The sequence below is a fragment of the Leopardus geoffroyi genome, chromosome C3 (genome assembly GCF_018350155.1).
Source record: "Leopardus geoffroyi isolate Oge1 chromosome C3, O.geoffroyi_Oge1_pat1.0, whole genome shotgun sequence".
Classification (NCBI taxonomy): Eukaryota; Metazoa; Chordata; class Mammalia; order Carnivora; family Felidae; genus Leopardus; species Leopardus geoffroyi.
The window spans coordinates 9,453,844-9,476,002 of NC_059338.1; the positions used below are offsets into that span (position 1 = coordinate 9,453,844).

The 22,159-nt window shown below is 40.3% G+C and overlaps 1 protein-coding gene across 1 annotated transcript in view; it reads right to left on the reverse strand.

Moving 5' to 3' along the window:
* Positions 1–22,159, reverse strand: part of TMCO1 (transmembrane and coiled-coil domains 1) — a 40,518-nt gene that overhangs the window by 9,559 nt on the left and 8,800 nt on the right. The window contains exons 4-6 of the mRNA XM_045455423.1: positions 20,440–20,486; positions 18,601–18,668; positions 8,262–8,406 (exon numbers count right to left, since the gene is read on the reverse strand). Coding sequence (XP_045311379.1) covers positions 8,262–8,406; positions 18,601–18,668; positions 20,440–20,486 — 260 coding nt within the window. The remainder of the gene's footprint in view (positions 1–8,261; positions 8,407–18,600; positions 18,669–20,439; positions 20,487–22,159) is intronic.

A 22,159-nucleotide genomic window follows, 5' to 3' on the forward strand; every position in this document is an offset into this window, starting at 1 on the left:
CTACCATTTCCGCTGCTACAAACTCACACAAAGGAAACAGCTGCGGTGTGAAGGTCAAGGCAGCTAAGCACTAATCACTAAACGTTAAGGAATGTTAAAAAGGGGGAAAGATAAAATGAGAAAAATTAATTAGATTTATTTTCAGTTAATGACATACCACCCTGTTTCAATCTTTAAAAAGCAACTTTGTCCTACCTGGGCCGCGAAACAAATACTAAGTTTAAAAAATACCCCAAAGGGAAAAAAAATACCCCAAAGGAGGGGGTACTTATTTTTTTTTTAAATGTCACCCTAAGAACTGCTAACACTGTATATTACTGTCTTGTGATCATCATAACATGGTGAGATGGTACACTCGCCCCCACTTCCCCTTTGTGGAAAGACTCAGAGAGGTTCTAGGACTTTCCCAAGGACACTCGGCTAGTTAAGTGTCAGCAAGACTCAAAACCTGGTGCTTTACTTCCAAACCCTGTATCTCCTCAACCTTATGTTGTCTTCCTCCTCTCTCCCCATCATTTCAAAGTTTCTCAAGCAGGAATGTGTCTTAAAATCTATTACATTATCAGTATAGTATTACTTCCACTTTTCCTTGAAAGCTCTTAAGTCAATGGTGAATCATTTAATTAACTAATAACATCCTACTATGGGAAAAAATAAGTAATGGATGAAAACCAGATTCACAAATATTTATGTGAACTAGCAATACATCGTAAAATTGTGTTAGTTTAGGTTCAAAGTTCAATCATTGTTCAATCTGCTTCTACTCTGAATGACTAGTATAATGGAATTAATTTTAGGGGCACCTGGGTGGCTCAGTTGGTCAAGCAGCCGACTTCAGCTCAGGTCATGATCCCATGGTTTGTGAGTTCGAGCCCCATGTCAGGTTCTCTGCTGTCAGCGCAGAGCCTGCTTCGGATCCTCTGTCTCCCTCTTTCTGTGCCCCCCCCCCCCCCAACCACCTCTCTCTCTCTCTCTCTCTCTCTCTCAGAGATAAACATTGATAAAAAAGAAAAAAATAATTTTAAATGTACTTTTACACCTCCATATTCGATAATGATTTTTTTTAAGTGAAGCTATAGTTGGAAAAATTAACCTTTTAATTTCAAAAGAAACAGAAGTTCCATGACAGCAAGGACCATAATTATATGTCAATTTTGTTTCAAAGTGTATACTGAGCACCCAGCATGGAGTCTGCTACATATCCATGCTCCATTTTGTTGAATGAATAAATGAACAAACAGAATCTACCAAGGAATTGTTACTAATGTGATAATAATCTCTTAAGGATGGAGGGAACATGACTGAAGCAGATAGATACCTGTGATTCAGCCTTATATTATATTATACCTCCATTATAAAAAGGAGTGCACACTGTCATGAAGGGAACAGAGCTGGTTGTTGGAATTATACCATCACTCACATTTAGTAAAGTGGATTCTGGTTAACACTGTAGAGATGTTATTAACTGACAAATGTAAATGTAGTCATAATCTTTCACAACTAAAAGACTTTAAAAACATAAATGCAGGAAAACCCATGGTAAATGTATCTAATCACTTCAGCAATTAAACTGTTGACACTTTAAAGGCACTAATAACAGAAATGTTTCTCATTCTCCTAGATGCTATATTCTAGTTTACTATTGTAAGAAGACTTCCCTGTTAAAACCAGCAAGGCCATAAGTGCTGCTGGAGGAAACTTGCATAAAACACACATTGTTTTTACATGTTTAGCATAAAATTGACCTTGAGTGAATGCAATTGTGGTTTCACTCACTGAAACAAAAACATGAAAAATTTCTTGAATCTTTTAGTGAATGGTCTCAAGTTGGTAGTGAATTGAAGCCTTAAGATTACCAGCACTGGGTAAAATGACGCAGTAGCTGTGAACACCAGCTGGCGATTCCACAAAAAAGTTAAACGTCAAATTGCCTTATGACCCAGCGATTCTACTTCTGGGACTATAGCCCAAAAGACGTAAAAAGAGAAACTCAAACAGACATCGACACACCGTGTTCACAGCAGCGTTACAACAGCAAAACGGTGGGAGCAGCCCAACTGACAGGTGAGCGGACACACAAAACGTGGTTCACACATACAACGAAATATTACTTGGCCTTAGAAAAGGAAGTGCCGACCCATGCTCCGGTGTGGATAAACTTGAGAACATGCTAGTCACAAAAGAACCACCATCATAGGAGTCTACTTACACGAGATCAAACCCACAAACATGAGTAGTCAAATTCAGAGGGAGAGAGAAGGCAGAACGGTGGGTGCCAGGGATTGGGGGTAATGGAGAGCAGGGGTGGGGGTAATGGAGATGCTTGCAGAGCAACGTAAATGTGCTTCATGTCACAGAACTGCACAGCTGAAAATAGCTAAATAGTGAATTCTGTGTTACGTCTATTTTAACACAATCAATAAGAAAGATTAACAGCACTGGAATTACTGAACATAGGAAACCAGAAAGTAGTGTCTGGACCTCAGAGAGGACTGGCTTGAGAATCCTGCAAGACTCCACTGCTGCCACAGGCAGTCGCCCTGACAAGTTGAAAGCCCTGACACTCAGTAGGCATGACAGAGACGTCTGGCCTACTCCTCCACATTCTTCTCCTCTAGGGGTTCAGATCACGCTGCTTAGCCGGCCCCAGGACACTAGCACATTTCAGAAGACCTCTTATCTAAACAAGGTGTGAAGGGAGGAGGAGCGTCTCCACTCACACACTTGTCACTGGGACTGAACAGACTTTCCAATTTCAAAGACGGATTTCGAGAGCTCTAGAGAAAACACTACTAGGCTGCTGGCCGGGACTTATATTCAAGTCCAACCGTTCACCTCACTGCATTCTTTTGGCTCTCTGGCTTCTTAGTCTTGGAAAAAAAAGAAGGAGGCAAACTGTGATCTCAAATGAATCCATGTTTTTGCGTTCTCCTTCTTCAAAATCACGTAATAGCTGGCCAAGTAGAAGAGCGCAAAGAAAGAAGAAGGTAACTATGAACTCCAGATGGGCTGGCTCATCATTTAAATGCAAAACTTGAAACCAAAAAAGTACCAACAGAAAAGGAGGAGGAATTTCCTGGTAACTTTAGAGTGGAGAAGAACTTTCTAATCATAACTCAAAATCCAAAAGCCACAAAAGACAGACAAATCTGATCTAAAAGGAAAAACTAAAATCCAGCGAGCAAATAAAATTTTGTGTGGCAAAAACCACTATAAGTAAAACTGGAACACAAACGACAAGTTGGAAAAGTTATGTGCAACTTAGAGCACACAGAGAGGGCGAATGTCCCAAAGTTAAGAGCTAACATTCAGAAAAAGACCAACAACCTGTTAGAGAAATAGGTGAAAGGCATACACAGTCTCTCGCCACCACGGAAAGGAAAGAATATATGAACAGCCTTAGACAAACAGAGATGCTCAATCCAAAATGCAAGTTAAAACTACGGGGAAGCAATTCTTACCCATCAGACTGATAAAAACTCAAAAGCAATTTCTGCTGGTGAGGCTGGCAGAAACGCATTTTCCTACCTTGCTCTTGGGAATAAAAAATGGTGTAACCCCAACTTGCCAAATTTACAAGTTTATATTTCTGTGTAGCACCTACTGTTTGTTTAACATATACTTTTCAGATGGATACTATGTAGCATACATAGGTCCTTTAAGATATATGCAGACAATTGAGAACTTACTACCTTGGAACAGTTGGCAAGGAAAGAAGAAAATAGATAAAAATAACAAATAGACCAAACAAAAACTCCTATAAGGCAGAATATAAGCAATCATCATGGAAGCTTGAATCATTCTATATTAGTTTCCCCATCACGTACTCCACTTCACATCCCAAAACAGGCAAGCAAAAAAACCCAATTCATTACGTTCTCTTAAAACTACTTTATGCCACGGGTATATCTGAAATCAAGTGGCCTACTTCCGTGCCTAAGAATGGCCTCGCTGGGGAAATGACAGTACGTCTATAAGTTGAATTTCTGAAAGCCTCGTATTTTATGGCTGCTCATTTCATAGGCATCTGTATATAGTCTATTATCAGGTAACCTAAGATCCTATAAAGTAAACAAAACAACAAAACAAAACATAGAAATAGCAAGCTAACAAACATTGTAATTAAAGAAAAAAGAGGCATATATTCCATAATAACACTTCAAATGCTAAGGTATGTTAGACTCGATGCAAGTTCCCAATCCTCCAGTATATACGCTAATAATCAGTGAGGAACAGGTACAGAAACCATTTGCAGCCAGTGAAGTAAAAATTATAAAAGCAGGTCATTTGGGTGATTTTTCTAAGATTTTGAATATATTAGAATACCTTGTATAAAATTGGGTAATTAAATTATTTGCCCAAGATGACCAGCAGTCAGGACGCAACAAGTTAGAACTCACCATTCGTCTTGGGGAAGATAACCGTATACCAAAAGAAATAAATCTTTCAAATACAACACTGTTATGTTAGCTATGCAATACTATAGCTCTTGTATACTTTTCTCTTATTAGTATCAGCGCACAGAACTGGACAAGTAAAAAAAAAAAAATGAGTATGTATCCTCCCTGGCTCAAAACACATTGATTATTTGTGTGTGTGTATGTGTGTGTGTGTTTCACTGCCCCTTTCCTCCATTTCTCTGTACTCAATAAGCAATTATTTTATTAAGCTGTACCTGTCTAGGATCTACTATTCTATTTTAACTTTGTAGCACATGTTGTGCACTATAGTCCTCAGGAGTTAAGATAGATCGTGTTGGTCCACTGCCTGTTTTTATAAACAAAGGCTTACTGGAACGCAGTCATGTTCGTCTACACATTGTCTATGGCGCTTTCAGAGTCTAAAGCTGCAAGTCTCTGCCTGAACCTTCAGGGATTAGCAGACTGTCGCTGGCCCCTTGCCGGTTTTTGTAAACAAAGTTTTGTTGGAACACAGCCACTCTCATTCATTTACATACTGTCTATGATTGTTTTCCTACTATAATGGCAGAGCTGAGCAGTTATGACAGAGTATATTAAACACAAAAATATTTACTATCCAGACCTTAACAGAAAAAAACCGCTGACCACCATGGTAAATGAGCACTGCATTCCTGATAAAATTAACTGCTAAACAAACACCTCACCAGACTTTCTGAAATATCTGAAAGGAGTTTAAATACCAGCTTGAGGTGAACATCCTCAACCATCATTTTTTTTTTAATGTTTTATTTATTTTTGAGAGAGAGAGAGAGCAAGCGTGAGCAGGGGAGGGGCAGAGAGGGAGACACAGAATCCGAAGCAGGCTCCAGGCTCTGACCTGTCAGCGCAGAGCCCGACGCGGGGCTTGACCTCACGAACCATGAGATCATGACCTGAGTGGCAGTCAGACTGACTGCCACCCGGATGCCCCATCATTCTTAACATTTATTTGTTTTAAAACTCTACAGTTTCAGACGGTGATTCTGGGGAGCAATGGCCAGGTAGCAGTGCAAATGTCCCATCTAAAATGTTGTCAGGGTGCTTGGGTGGCTCAGTTGGTTAAGTGTCCAACTTTGGTTCCGGTCATGATCTCACAGCTCGTGAGTTCGAGCCCCACATCGGGCTCTGCACTGACAGCTCAGAGCCTGGAGCCTACTTCGGATTCTGTGTCCTCCCCAACCCCACCCCCAGCCCCATTCCTCCCCTGCTTGCGCTCTCTCTCTCTCTCTCTCTGTCTCTCTCAAAAATAAACATTTAAAAACTTTTTTTTTTAAGTGACTATTTTGAGTTGTCACACATAAAGCATTAACATCTGAAGGTAATTAAAGCAGAACTGCTCTTTGTTGCTTAAAGTGGAATGTATACATCATTGTGTTTTATTACTATTTGGACACAGCTCCAATTTAAAAGTTTCAGATTTAAATAATCACATTTAAGAACAATATTCTGGAACGCAATGGACCTCTGCTAAGCCAACAAAAGAGATCTGTGTTGTCACTGGCTTGGCTTTCACCTTTGGTTAAGCCAAACACAACGCTTCACTGAAGAGACATTTTCAAGACACGTAGCCTACACCCCACCGCAGCCACACAAGTGTACAACTTTTGCCAGACATGCCCACTTAGTTGCCCCATAAACATCTCAAACCGCTCATCTTCTAACCAACCTGCTCTTCTCTCCTCAATTCCCACCCTCTTCGTGAGACCAGTCTACTTGGTCACCAAAGCCATACCTGGGGCTCACCTGAGTTTCTCCTTTCTCCCTCATTCAGTTCTGCTGCTTTCCCTCCACGTAGGTCCCAACCTGCCCCTCCCTTCCATCCCTCTCATCACCGTAGTAGTTCAGAATATGATGATGTTTTGCCAGACAATTCAGATAGGCTTCTGACTTTCCTTCACCTCATCAGGGCCTTCTCAAATCTATCCTTCAGAATGTAGTAAATGTCAGAAATGATGCCAGGAAGACTTGAGACCCGGTTGCATTTAATCTGCAAAAGGACGAGGCGGGAGGCAGCCAGAGAGAGCGAAGAGCGTTCACGAAAAGCAAATGTGGGTGAGCGGGACACGGAAATTGTCAGGCAAGTGAGAATGGCTGGAGGGTTGGATGAGAGAGGAGGTGGGGAAAGCATTAAGCAGTAAGACCACGAAGACCTTTGTAAGCTTCAAACTATTATTCCATTTCCTACTTATTCTCACATGCCAGGTCAACCAAAAAATCTGCTGCCACTGACAGTATTCAGAAGAATTCTCATGCACCAATCTCCCCACTGAAATGCCTGCTGAATGGTAGTATTTCAAAAACTGAAACATAGGGACCCCGGGTGGCTCAGCTCGTTAAGCATCTGACTCTTGCTTTTGGCTCAGGTCAGGATCTCGTGGTTGTAAGAGGGAGCCCGGCATGGGGCTGTCCACTGACAGTGTGGAGCCTACTTGGTTCTTTCTCCCTCTCTCTCTGCCCCTCCCCTGCTTGCTCTCTCCTTCTCAAAATGAGTAAATAAATAAATATTTTATTTATTTATAAACTGAATATATAAACTGAAATATAAAATGTTTGAGCCAGGGACTCTTCTCACTTTAAAAAAAATTTTTTTTAAGTATATTTATTTATTTTGAGAGAGAAAGAGAGAAAGTGAGTAAGCAGGGGAGAGGCAGAGAGAGAGAGGGAGAGAGAGAATCCCAAGTAGGCTCTGTACTGACTGTGCTGTCGGCACAGAACCTGATGCAGAGCTCAAACTCACGAACCACGAGATCATGACTCTTCTTGCTTTTTAAAGTCCTATCTCGGGGCGCCTGGGTGGCGCAGTCGGTTAAGCGTCCGACTTCAGCCAGGTCACGATCTCGCGGTCCGTGAGTTCGAGCCCTGCGTCGGGCTCTGGGCTGATGGCTCAGAGCCTGGAGCCTGTTTCCGAGTCTGTGTCTCCCTCTCTCTCTGCCCCTCCCCCGTTCATGCTCTGTCTCTCTCTGTCCCAAAAATAAATAAACGTTGAAAAAAAAAAAAAAATTAAATAAAGTCCTATCTCAAAAGCCACTTCATTCTCTAAACCTTTCTGCCTGAATCTTCCCCAACTATTCAAATGTCCTGTCTCTGTCCGGGTTCCCCCAACTATCCATACTTCTATCTTGGCTCTTACCCTTTTTTACTATGAATGTCTTACAATCTTGGTGACCAAATGTAAATTCTCTAACACAGACTTCAGTATCTCAACTGTGAATATTCTAAAAATCACCAAATTACTACATTTGTTTGTGTTCCTGAAGTGCCAGAAGGCAGTGGTATGTAATAAGGAAGAGACGATACTGAGAAGACCAAACCCGCTCTTTATTTTTGTATCTTTAGATGACTGGAATGAAAAAGGAACCTAAGAGCTCTAAACATGGGATATGGAAACCGTGTTTCACTTTATGGCTGCCACCACCCATCCCCAAGGATCAGTAACTAGACACACATTTAAAACAGCTTTAGAGGATCCACTGGGGTTCTGAAACATTGTCAGTATTAAAGAAGCAAAAGAGGGGGCGCCTGGGTGGCTCAGTCAGTTGGGCGACCGACTTTGGCTCAGGTCATGATCTCATGGTTTGTGAGTTCGAGCGCCGCATCGGGCTCTGTGCTGACAGCTCAGAGCCTGGAGCCTGTTTCAGATTCCGTGTCTCTGTCTCTCTCTGACCCTTCCCCCTTCATGCTCTCTGTCTCAAAAATAAACATTAAAAAAAAAAAAAAAAAAAAAAAAAAGAAGCAAAAGCGAACTTAGGGTGTGAGAGCAAGGAAGGATACGTATATTTAATAGTGGATACGGTCACTCACCTGTCGAATTGACATGGTACAGAGAATATACAGAAAGATGAAGGAACAGTCCGTGGTGTCATCCCCAAGCAGGTTTCGATGAGACAGTCCTTGGATGTAGGAAAGGGGGGTGAAAGGGAGCTTTGCCACCACTCTACCATCAAATCTAAAAAGGAAAAAACAAGGAATTGTTATTTTTAGAAGGCTGACAAGCTTCTTAGTTCCAGGGAAGAATATGAGACAGAAATAGAACTCTAAGTCCCTTAATCTCTAAAAAACAAAGAGTGATATTCTAAAAAGAGACATACTGAACAAGGATGTAGGGAAAGACCTAGATTTTTTCCCATCAATCTTTTTCTAAACTAATGATTCTTAATTGTTTCAGCATCAGAACCCTTTAACGTTCTGAAAATTTATTTGAGAACCCTACATTGTTTAAAGGTTGTATCTATCCATATTTACTGCTTTATAAATTAAAACTGAGAAATGTTAAAATATGTATTAAATCATTTAAAAGGTAGTGAGAAATTCATTATGTTAACACAAATATTTTTTATGAAAAATATCTTTTACAAAACAAAAAAGAATCTAGTGAGAAGAAAGCCTCTCTTTTTTTTCTTTTGGCAACTATCTTTACTGTTTGGTTTAACAGAACACTGCTGAATTCGCATAGCTGCTTCAGTATTCAGGCTGTTGCAGGGTTACCATCATGAAACCTTGAAGCCTCTGGGAAATTCCACCGCACACTAATAAGAGAATAAGAATAAAAAGGGGGGGGGGGAACATCTTACAATTATGACGGCGGTAATTTTCATCTCAAGGACATCCTCAGAGTCTCAAGGAGGTCCAGGGAGCCCCAGACCAGACTTTGAGAATCTCTGTTCTGAACCGTGGCACCAAGGAGACTTTAAGAACCCTCTTTACAAGACTCAGAGATTCCCAATACACACATTAAACAGGCTGAATATTTCTAAATAGAAATTCACGGACTATATAGTGGTGAATGAAAAAAGTAGATGCTTAAGATGCATACACAATATTTAGACATAACTTTTAACATACTGTTAGTGTTTGAAAGTTTTTTTTACTTTTTCTAAAATAGAAAAGAAAAATGTTTCTGAAAGAGAAAAGCTTAGAAAACAGTTCTAAAAAGATACATATCAGCATTTATGTTGAGTTTCTTTTATACTTTTCTATGAATAAGTTATATAATCGGTCGATAATTAAAATTATAAAAATTAACGTGATTAAGGATAGTGATACTTTAAAACATAGCTAAATTACGCAGATAGTCTTTAATTTCAATTAAAGCAGCTAGAAAATGCCCTCTTAGAAAAACACTTGGGGGGCGCCTGGGTGGCGCAGTCGGTTAAGCGTCCGACTTCAGCCAGGTCACGATCTCGCGGTCCGTGAGTTCGAGCCCTGCGTCAGGCTCTGGGCTGATGGCTCAGAGCCTGGAGCCTGTTTCCGAGTCTGTGTCTCCCTCTCTCTCTGCCCCTCCCCCGTTCATGCTCTGTCTCTCTCTGTCCCAAAAATAAATAAACGTTGAAAAAAGAAAAAAAAAAAGAAAAACACTTGGGATTTAGAATGTTTCTATGGAGGGAGAGGGAAAAGAGAAGTAGTAATACCATCTTTGTCTTTGGGGGAGAAAAAAAATCCCTAAATATCCAGATCAACTACAGTGGTTCTAAAGAGCTTCTTACACAACTGTCCTGTAAATACAGAATAGAATGAATCTGACATCTTCTATATATATCACCGTCCACTTACTACTGCCAATTGCCTTCCCAGTATATATTTACACAGGAAACGGCTCAATCATGAACTGATTTTACTTATATACGACAAAAGTATTTAAAGATCTGCTTGAAGTAATCACTGTCACTCTCCTAAGCTCACAAAAGCAAAACAAAAGTAATAATTTTTTCAGAAGATACTCCCATTCTCTCAGAAGAAATATTAAATGCAATTGCCCCAATATTTTCTGGTTCCATGTTGCACACAATATGCTGTTCCAGGTACGTTGCTGTGACTGTCCTACTGGAGAGTCAGACCACGAGAAGAAGGGACAGAACACATATAAGCTGTCTATCCCCTCTTATCACTAACATACAAACCCAATAAATTAATCACATATAGTCATTTTATTCTGTTATTTTCAACTTGAAATTGTAACAAAAACAAACAAACAAAGCCTTTTAGATTTTTTTTTAACGTTTATTTATTTTTGAGACAGAGCATGAACGGGGGAGGGGCAGAGAGAGAGGGAGACACAGAACCGGAAGCAGGCTCCAGGCTCTGAGCCATCAGCCCAGAGCCCGATGCGGGGCTCGAACTCACGGACCGCGAGATCGTGACCTGAGCTGAAGTCAGACGCTGAACCGACTGAGCCACCCAGGCGCCCCATGTTTAAGGTTATTCTAAAATGATGGAGTACAATAGCAAGGGACTGGGGATTAGAAGGCCCTGTTGCTCACGGGCAGGGAGAGTCTCACCAGCAAGTTCCTCTGCTTCTCCAGGACTCAGTTTAGCCGTCTGTCTTATGCTCAGCTCTAGTTCCTCTTTCTTTTGGCCACAGTATTGTCATGACTTCTGACAGAGCCCAGCTCCAGGGGCAGAGTCCAGCTCCGCGAGATTGTGACCTGAGCTGAAGTCGGACGCCCAACCGACTGAGCCACCCAGGCGCCCCAGCCTTTTAGAACCAGTAAACAAATTCAGACAAGTTTCAGGACACAAAAATCATAATTCTATGCATTTCTATTCACTAACAATGAGCTATATCATAAAGAAATAAAGAAAACAATCCTACTTACAATAGCATCAAAAACAAAATACTTAGGAATATACATAACCAAGGAGTGCAGTGAAAACTCTAAGACACTGATGAAATAAATTGATGATGGCTCAGTCAGTTGAGCAGCCAGACTTCAGCTTAGTCATGATCTCGCGGTTTGTCAGTTTGAGCCCCACATTGGGCTCTCTGCTGTCAGTGTGGAACCTGCTTTGGATCCTCTGTCTCTCTCTCTCTCTGTCCCCTCTCCTACTTGTGCTCCCTCTCTCTCAAAAATAAACATCAAAAAAATTTTTAAGAAATAAGGTGAAAAAGACAAATAAATGAAAAGATATCTGTGTTCATTGATTGGAAGAGTTAATATTGTTAAAATGTCTATACTACACAAAGCCATTTACAGATTCAATACAATATCTATCAAAATTCCAATGGCAATATGATCCTAAAATTCATATGGAACCACAAAAGACCCTGAGTAGATAAAGCAATCTTGAGAAAGAACAAAGCTGATTTCAAACTACATTACAGAACTATAATAATCAAAACAATATTGTACTGGCATAAAAACAGATCAACAGGCTGGGGGAACAGAATTGAGAGCTGAGAAATAAACCCACTCATATAAGTCAACTAATATTTGACGAGGGAGCCAAGAATACTTGATGGGAAAAGGATAGTCTCTTCAATAAATGGTGCTGGGAAAACTGGACAGCCACATGCAAAAGAATGATATTAGACTTCTATCTGATACCACTCACAAAAATGAACTCAAAATGAATTAAGGACTGAAATGTAAGACCTGAAACCATAAAACTCCTAGAAGAGGGAATGCAAACTGGTGCAGCCACTCTGGAAAACAGTAGGAAGGTTCCTCGAAAAATTTAAAATAGAACTACCCCACGACCCGGCAATTGATCCAGGTATGCTATTTTGAAGGGGCACATGCACCCCAATGTTTACAGCAGCATTATCAACAATAGCCAAAGTATGGAAAGAACCCAAATGTCCATTGATGGATGAATGGATAAAGAAGAGGTGGTATAGATATATACAATGGAGTATTACGCGGCAATCAAAAAGAATGAAATCTTGCCATTTGCAACTGTGTGACTGGAACTGGAGGGTATTATGCTAAGCGAAAGTAGTCAGAGAAAGACAAATATCATAGGACTTCACTCATATGAGGACTTTAAGACACACAACAGATGAACACAAGGGAAGGAAAGCAAAAATAATATAAAAATGGGGCTGGGGTGCCTGGGTGACTCATTCGGTTAAGCATCTGACTACAGCTCAGGTCATGATCTCAGGGTTTGTGAGACTGAGCCCCACGTTGGGCTCTGTGCTGACAGCTCAGAGCCTGGAGTCTGCTTCAGATTCTGTGCCTTCCTCTCTCTCTGCCCCTCTCCCGCTCATGCTCTGTCTCTCTCAAAAATAAATAAACATTTAAAAAATGAAAAAAAAAAAAAAAAAAAACCAGGGAAGGGGACAAAACATAAGAAACTCTTAAATATGGATAACAAACACAGGGTTACTGGAAGGGCTGTGGGAGGGGGATGGGCTAAATGGGTTAGGGGCAGTAAGGAATCTACTCCTGAAATCATTGTTGCACTATATGCCAATTAACTTGGGGGTTAAAAAAAAAAAAAAAGAATTTACAAAAATTAAGATTAAAAAAAAAATTCTAGAAGAAAATGTGGAGAAAAAGCTCCTTGACATCAGCTATCATTTTTTGGGTATGACACCAAGAGCACGAGCAACAAAAATCATCAAGTGGGACTACATTAAATGAAAAGGCTTCTGCACAGCAAAAGAAACAAGCAAGCAAGAAAAGGAAAAGGCAACCTATGGATTAGGAGAAAAAATATGCAAACCATACATCTGACTAAGGAGCTACTACTCAAAATACAATACAATGCAAACTCAATAGCAAAAAACAAATAATCTGATTAAAAAAAAATTTTTTTTTACATTTATTCATTTTTGAGAGAGACAGAGCACGAGCTGGGGAGAGGTAGAGAAAGAGGGAGACACAGAATCTGAAGTAAACTCCAGGCTCTGAGCTATCAGCACAGAGCCCGACGCAGGGTTTGAACCCATGAACCATGAGATCATGACCTGAGCCGAAGTCGGACACTTAACTGACTGAGCCACCCAGGTGCCCCTTTATTTAAAGATTTTATTTTTAAGTAATCTTTACGCCCAACATGTGGCTCAAACTCACAACCCCAAGATCAAGAGTTGCATGCCCCACCAACCGAGCCGGCCAGGTGCCCCTTCTGGACTATCTTTTGGTATTTCATTATTAAGTTTTTTACCCTCTTCCAATTGTTCTAATTCAATTCAGCTTAGAACTAGAGAGAAGGAGACAGCAGGGAGAAAGGAGGGTGGAGGAAATTTAGAAAGAATGAGAACAAGTTATTTGTCTGGTCATATGATTATCTACCTAGAAAACCAGAGAACCAAATTAAATCCTAGAATCTATTAGAGTTCAGCAAGATGGTCAGTTACAAAATAAAATGACAAAAACTGGTGGCTTGCTCTTATACGAGTAGTAACGTGCTAGATGATACAAAATATATACAATACTTTATCTGGAAAGTAACCACAGAAACACATTAAGCAAACTTAGCGAAACACCATGTTCCTAGAAGAGAATATGAAAAATGATAAAGGTGTCTAACACTTCAAAATTAATGTATAAATTTAGTAAAATTTAAGTCAAAACTCAAATGAGATTATTGTAGGGGACATTGGGACATAAGTGATTCTAAAATTCATGTGAAAGAATGTGTGTCTCAGGAACAGTGAACAGTGCAGTTAGAACACAATAGTTGGTAGGCAATAAAAAGAAACAAAGTTTGAAAAACAGGCTTTGGCCAAAGCATGGAATGCTGTGAAAGCCAGGTTATGGAATTTGGACTTAAGTCAGTAGTCAGAGCAGCACAATGCTACGTAAGGACTAGAGTCAGAGACACATGAACTACATCCCAGCTCAACGTTTACTAGCTTTGAAACCTTGGGCAAGTTAAATAACTTGGGAGTTTCACATTCTCATCAGTAAAAGAAAGACTATAATCCTCAGCTCAGAAGGCTATTAAGGGGCGCCTGGGGGGCTCAGTCAGTTAACCCTTGGACTTCGACTCAGGTCATGATCTCATGGTTTGTAAGTTCAAGCCCGGCATCGGGCTCTCTGCTGTCAGCACAGAGCCCGCTTTGGATCCTCTGTCCCCCTCTCTCTACCCCTCCCCTGCTTGCTTGCTCTCTTTCATTAATTAACTAATTAATTAAGAAACTGTGGCTTCAGTAATAAATAGTTAAAAAAAAAAAAAGGCTGTTAAGATTACAAAGGCAACAAAAGTTAAGGGTTTAGCACAGTGGCCAACACACAGTTACCATTCCATCAGCAGCAGTGTGGTCGTTAGGCAATGAGGAACATGCTTTTGGTGATGGTTAAGTTAATGCTGCCATGACAGGACACCTGAGGAGAGAGAGCAGCGAGGAAGCTACTGCTACACCCAAGGTTAAGGGTAATAGCAGAGAGGAAAGGTAACATGCTGAAACTAGGAGGAGAGCTGGTGTTGCACAGACAGAAAGAGGAGCGGGAGGTGGGAGAAAGAGAGGAAGGGAAGGAGAAAGGAAAGAATGGATAGATGGATGGATGACTAGACAGACACAGAGGGGTCAGAGTCCACAGGAACCGTTAACCGATGGAGGAGAGGGTTGAGAGTATTAGAGATAACTTGCGATAAATTTGGGACAGGCTGGATACACAAGAAATGTGAGCTGAAAGGAAGAAAGGAGAGGGAGGGAAGCTACAAAGCCTTCAGTTCCAGGTGACTAGAACTGAGTACCACTGAAAGACACACAAGTATCAGGAAGAATGCTGCTTTGGCAGAGAACATGATGGGTTCCAAGTGAGTCTCAGAAATAACATAAACAGAAATATGCCTCTCCAAGGCCCAGGGCCAGGCTGTTCTGTAGCCCAAGAAAAGGGAAAAATATAGTTGGGATAGGGTGTTATTGTTATAGAATTTCTCTCTCTAGGAGATCTCTATGATGGACCTTCTACAAATTACAATGACTGCTACATAAGAAAGAACAGTCAGTTTTTAACTCGTAAATCAATATTTCCTATATAGATGTCTATTCCATTTGAAGGCAGTAAGCTGCTTGAGAGCTTAGACTGGGCAATTTTCTTTTACCTCCCACAGTGAGAGGCACCAAAAAAATGGCATGCAGCTTTTCAACCTGAATAGACATTAAAAATAGTTGAAACCTACTATAAATATTCACATAGAGCACTCATGGAAAACCGAAAACTGGAGCGAGAAAATCAAAGGAAGGCAAATGAAAAACATGTTATGATACTTTGTGGTTATGTGATTCCATGATTACAATCAAATGTATTAGCTTAATTTAGCAACTAAACCAACTATGGATTCAAATCAAAACTGCATGCCAAGCTCTAGTTTTAACCAGAGAAAAAAATGAAAGAACTGGCAAATTCTTCTAAAAAGATAATCTAATATTACCTCCTACTATAAATAACGAACATACGCCAAATGATCCATGTTTCACAACTCAGATTACAAGTCAAGACTTCTCCCTACTTAAACCTAATGTCAACACTCTTATCAGTGAAGACATACAGTCTTTGAAAATTAGATTTACATTGTTGACCTGTCAACAGAATGTACACAATTCGGTATTATTTTTTCCTAACACTATTGATGTGCTAATACTGAAATAAACACTCTCAACACAACATTTATTGCTGAGATTAGTCTATTAAAGGACACTTTGAGCTATCTGGGGCTAAAATAAACTATGACCAAAGAGTTAGTAGAAGACATTTTCATCAACTACATTCAGACTCATACTTTTGAGAATTTGGTTCCACTGCAACTGATTCACTAATCAGTTGTTTTTTTTTTTATTTGATAGAGAGAGAGAGAGAGTGCACATGTGAGCGGGGAGAGGGGTAGAGGGAGAGAGAATCCCAAGCAGGCTCCACACTTAGCACAGAGCCTGATGCGGGGCTCAATCCGACATCCCTTGGACCATGACCAGAGCCAAAATCAAGAGTTGCACGTTCAACTGATGGAGCCCCCCAGTTGCCCCATAATTTAAAATTTTTTGATTCACGGGGCACCTGGGGGGCTACGTCAGTTGAGTGTCTGACTTCGGCTCAGGTCATGATCTCATGGTTCGTGAGTTCAAGCCCCGCATTGGGGTCACTGCTGTGAGCGTGGAGCTGGCTATGCATCCTTTGCCCCCGCTCTCTCTTCCCCTCCCCTGCTCGCACTCTCTCTCTCTCTCAAAAATAAATAAAACATTAAAAAAATTTTTTTTGTTTTGATTCACATTTCAAATGGGATCAAATTCTTACCTCAGAAGAGTACAGAAACCATGAATGAGGAAACTGGGGTGTATATTTACAACTATTTTTTAATTTATTCAGTAAATATCTACGTAAGCCCTGAAACCCTAAGAATACAAAAACTGTTACATGGGAAGACTATAGGAACTTACAGTCTACTAGAGGGAGACATAAACATAAGTTTGGTAAAAGACAAACAAACATAAAACTAAGGAATAAAACAAAATGCTGAACCTCTAGTAGGGCAGGACTGAAATCTGTCACAAAAATCACACAATAAAGCTAAGGCTAATCAGAATAGATACACACACACACACACACACACACTGCATTAACCTTAAAAATATTATTTAAAAAATCAGAAGTATGAGAACACTAGAAGTGAAGCATCAAATTTAAAAAGTATAAATGAAGGGCGCCTGGATGGCTCAGACAGTTAAACGTCCAACTTCAGCTCAGGTCATGATCTCAATTTATGAGTTCGAGCCTCACGTCAGGCTTTCTGCTGTCAGCACAGAGCCTGCTTCAGATCCTCTGGCCCCTCCCCCCCAAATAAACATTAAAAGAAAATTTTTTTAAGTATAGATGAGTACTTAGCCAGGCCTATGCTGTCTAGAATGTAACAACTTAAGAAGAATATTTGAGTATTTCAATTGTAAATGGACACTTACTAGTTAACTATAAAACCTTTCAATGATTGCTTTGCCTGATAATTCACGGTGATATGTATCTAAGAAATGAGAGAAAGTATGGCAGAGTGAAAAAGAGTACTGAGTTTAGAATTATAAGACAGAGGGGTGCCTGGGTGGCTCAGTCGGTTAAGCGTCCGACTTCGGCTCAGGTCATGATCTCGCGGTTCGCGAGTTCGAGCCCCACGTCGGGCTCTGTGCTGACAGCTCAGAGCCTGGAACCTGCTTCGGATTCTGTGTCTCCTTCTCTCTCTGCCCCTCCCCCAACTTGTGCTCTGTCTCTCTATATCAAAAATGAATAAATGTAAAAAAAAAAAAAAAAAAAAAGAATTATAAGACTGAAAGCATGAGACTCTTAGATACCTCAGGCAAGTTATTTCATCTTCCAAAAAGGTCCCTTTCAGCTCTAAAGGTCTATGATTTTAGACCCTTAGCTAAAAGGAAATTTTATATTAAAACCATTTTGGACACCTCCTCTAGTCCTCACCTAAATAAAAACAGCCACTCAATTCTTTTCCCCACTTTATACACACAGATTTCTATTACAACATCTATCAACATATTTGTTTATCTATCTTTTCTTCCCATAAAATCGATTATGGCTGGGGCCATGCTTTATTTGTTATATTCCAGTACCTACCACAGTGCCTGGCACAGAGTAGGCACTGCGCTGGTGGGGAGGGAAGAATGGACTAGAAGAGAGACAGGCAGAAGTGGAACAGGGGAGGAAGAGCAGGAGGAAAGGAGAGTAAAGAGGGAGAGAGGGAAATTCTGCTTTCTGTAGAGGTGATACAGGTGGGCCCTGACAAGCAATCAATGACTGCTTGTCATCTTTGGATATTTTCCCAGTTCCTACCAAAAGCAGTTCCACAATTACTCAAGCCCGCTACCTGCCAGTTTAGACAATAGTAACTTACTTTCTTGTCATACAGGTAACAGTTGTTAAAGCGTCAAACATCTCTGTAGGACCCCCTTCGTTTTGAACCAGGATGCTGGTAAATAACTTAAAAACACACAGGACATATTAAATTCTTTTTAGAGGCCCCATAATATCTTGGTCTTTACCTTGTACATAAAATATCCTCAATATTAAAGAGGATGAAAAAGTTTTCATATAATTGTATTCTCTCAGAATTGAATTTCCTTGATTTTGGTAATTGAATCGAAGTTACATAAGAGAATGTCCATGTGTGTAGGAAATATACATTTTAGTAGTTATGTGTAAAAGGGCATGAACCCTATGATATACCCTTGAATAATTAAAAAAAAAACCATAAATGTGTGTATGAGTACATATATGATATGGAAGACAGAAGAAGAGAAAGAAAATGGAGCAAAATGGGTGAATTTGGATAATGGATATATTATTCTTGTAACTTTTCTATAAATTTCAAATTTCAAAATAAAGTATTACCCAAAAAAGTTAACTGCTCACACATACACACACAGAGACAACAACAGTGATGTAAAACCATGTTATGATTAAAGTTTACTCACATGGAATTGAACATTCCCATTAGGGCAGTAAAACAAAAGCCAATTGCAAACATGGATTTCATTCGGACCTGTAAAAAGACCAACAACTGTCATTTCACACTAAAGAAAACTGCCACTAACGCACACCCTCAAAAATTTTGGTTTCATGTCATGTTTAAAAGGCCCTTCACGGCAAAAAGTTGTTTATTGGCTAATCCGCCCTCCGCCTCCAAGCCCTTCTCCTTGTCCCCTACTGATGAATGGTATAAGGGTAGCCGTGCAACCCAATTCTGGCCAATGACTTACAAGTACTGAATGGGATTTTTAAAAGGGATGAACTTGGCCAGCATCCCATTAGGCCTTTTGCTCATTCTTCTTCCTCGGGACGAAGAACATAAAACCTGAAGGTAAAGCACTATCAAATAACCGAACAACCATAATCTAAGGATGGCTAGATTCTTAATCTAGAGTCCTTAATGACATTACTAACCTGCCACACCAGCCCAGGACTGCCAAACTCTGGACTTGTTGAGCAACTAAACAATCTTTATCTAAGTCATTGTTGGTTAAGTATTCTGTTCCTTACAGCTACCTTCTTACTTAGTTACATATGTGGTAAAAGTATTAGTAATCAAAAGGTCAGAAAAATGTAAGATTAACAGTTGTTATCTCTGGGGCACCTGGGTGTCTCGGCTAAGCATCCAACTCTTGATTTCAGCTCAGGTCATGATCTCACGGTTCGTGAATTCGAGCCCCGAGTTGGGCTCTGCACTGGCAGTGCGGAACGTGCTTGGGATTCTCTCTCTCTCTCTCCCTCTCTCTGCACTTCCCCTGCTCGAGTTCTTTCTCTTAAGATAAATAAACGAACTTAAAAAAAAAAATAGCTGTTATCTCTGGATGACAGGCTTATCAGTAATTTTTCTCTCTTCTTTCTGTAGTTTCTGAATTTGGTGTTGTAAACATTTATAATTATGTCAACAGAAAAGTTATTTTCAAAAAGATGCACTTCTGAGTTACAGCTTTAAATTAGTAAGAATTTTAAGAAACGGAAGATAATATAGCAAAGGTCTCTCAGTAAGCAAAGGCAACTGTTGCACAGTTCAGATGTCCTGTGTTAAACATACAGAAATTAAATAGAAAAATTAGTCAAGCCACATAATTAGCCTACCTATGCCTTAGACACGCTTGAACTCTACCGTTTACAAATAATGAGTAAATGGGCAATAAAATCACTTGTCTTTACACTTTATGGTGTGCCTGACACTCAGGACAAAAGGCCTCTAAAGAACAAAGGCAACAATAAAGGCCATCTCTAACGCTTCAACTCAGATACTGGGCTGACACAGGTCACCAGAAAACCAAAGACTCAGCAATGACATGAGAAAAGAAAAGGAAAACAGATACTTCAGGGGCACCTGGGGGGCTCAGTCAGTTAAGCATCCGACTTCGGCTCAGGTCATGATCTCATGGTTCGTGAGTTCGAGCCCCGCGTCGGGCTCTGTGCTGACAGTGCGGAGCCTGCTTGGAACTCTCTCTCCTTCTCTCTCTCTCAAAATAAATAAATAAAACACATAAAAAAGAAAACAGACTACTTCATTTAAAACACACGGGGGAAGCTATCAAGAACTGTGTGAGAGGGACAAATTATGAGCTCCGGACAGCCCAGAAGAGTTCTTCCTACTACTGAAATCAAAGTTTAAGCCCAGGAGCATATTTTCACTTCTGTCTGGTCCAGGAACTCCCAGGACATTATGGGGTGAATTTCTCAAAAGGTAAGTACGGTGTACTTAATGCAAATCAGGGCCTTTTGCTAAAAAAATATTTTGTAGTTTATCACAAAATTGTACTTAAGACTCTTACCATCGATAGGTCTCTGTTGTTATTTTTCAGCTTCTCTTCTTGCCTCTCTGAAAAGAATTAATGAACTGGTTAATATACACAATGCTGAGCACAAAGCAGATGTTAAACTGTCACTGACTGGTGACTACAAAAGCACTTCTGTCTCAGTATCACTTAAGAAGATGAGCTGAATACCTGGAACACTGTAGACTTTATATTAGCAAACAATTCAAGTGTATCAGAGCACTAACATATTTCAATTTAAGTAAAATAAAAAATTAAAAAAATTTTTTTAATGTTTATTCATTTTTGAGAGAGACAGAGACAGAGAGACAGAGAGAGACAGAGCACAAGTGGGGGAAGAGCAGAGAGAGAGAGAGACACAGAATCCGAAGCAGGCTCCAGGCTCCGAGCTGTCAGCACAGAGCCCGACGCGGGGCTCGAAACCACAAGTCAAAGTCGGACGCTGAACCGACTGAGCCACCCAGGCGCCCCTAAAATAAAAATCTTTACAGATTCGTTAAAAATTACCTCTGGTATTTAGTGTTTTAACTCCACAGTAAGGTATACTTTTACACTACACTGATGGGAAGTGTAAACATAATGACTGCACTTAGGTTTCAAATATGAGTTACTCATCTCTGATGCCCCCCTTTCAGTTTCTTCAAGAGAGCATAGTCTAGAAAATAAAAGCCAATCAAGACAAACTTAAAATTCAAGTTCTTTCATACTACAAACTAATCACTCCACAAATAAACATAGTTTTATAGGTAAGTCACTTAGAAAGCTAGGAAATTTGACATAGATTTCAAGAAAGTCGTTACACACACACAACCCCAACTGCTGAAGAAGTCTCAAGTGTGCGCTAATGCCGTTATTTACCATCTTCCCATCAACATAAAGGGTTTCATGGTTTCTATGAAGAAACCGAGGGTAAGTGACTTGTCAGAGATCACATAAGCCAGGCCTAGATCCAAGTTTCCCAACTGCCAGCCCAATATTCTGTATATACACTATGCTATCGCTCTCTTTGATCATGTATTATTATCACCAGGATTAATTTATCCAAGAAATACTTATTGATTACCTACTACATGCCAGGTACTTTTCTCAGCATGAATGAGCAAAACACACAAAAATCCCCACCCTCCCGGGAAGATTATAAAATCAAAATATAATATCCTCTAAAATTAAAAAAAAATCTACCATTAGAATAAACTGGCGGGAGGGCTAGCAAATTTGGATAGGTAAAGGAAAGGAGGATCAAGAACAGGCCTACAGGAAGACTGGCCTGCAGACCGGACCTCAGTTTCCCAATAGTACACAGTGGGATGAATATATGATCTCTTGCCCTGAACTGCTCCTATCCAGTTTGTTCTCCGTGGGAGGAAAGGATATGGACAGGAGACAGGGGGATGCTGCAGGTATATGGAAGAAAATAAACGAAAAGCAATGAAGCTGAGGTCTATCTTGGGGGAAGGAGCTCTTTTTCTATCCGGGCAGTCCTCTTACAACGTAACAAGACGTTTTTAAATTGTGGGGTTAAGGACTGGGGTATGAGATGATGAGAAGGTAGGCTTAAAATAACTAGAGATGGAAGGGACTACCGCTAAGAAATTTTAAAAAGTTACAGAGGGGAGCCTGGGTGGCTCAGTCGGTTAAGCATCCGCCCTCGGCTCAGGTCACGATCCCACGGTTCATGGCTTTGAGAGAGGCCCACGTCAGACTCTGTGCTAACAGC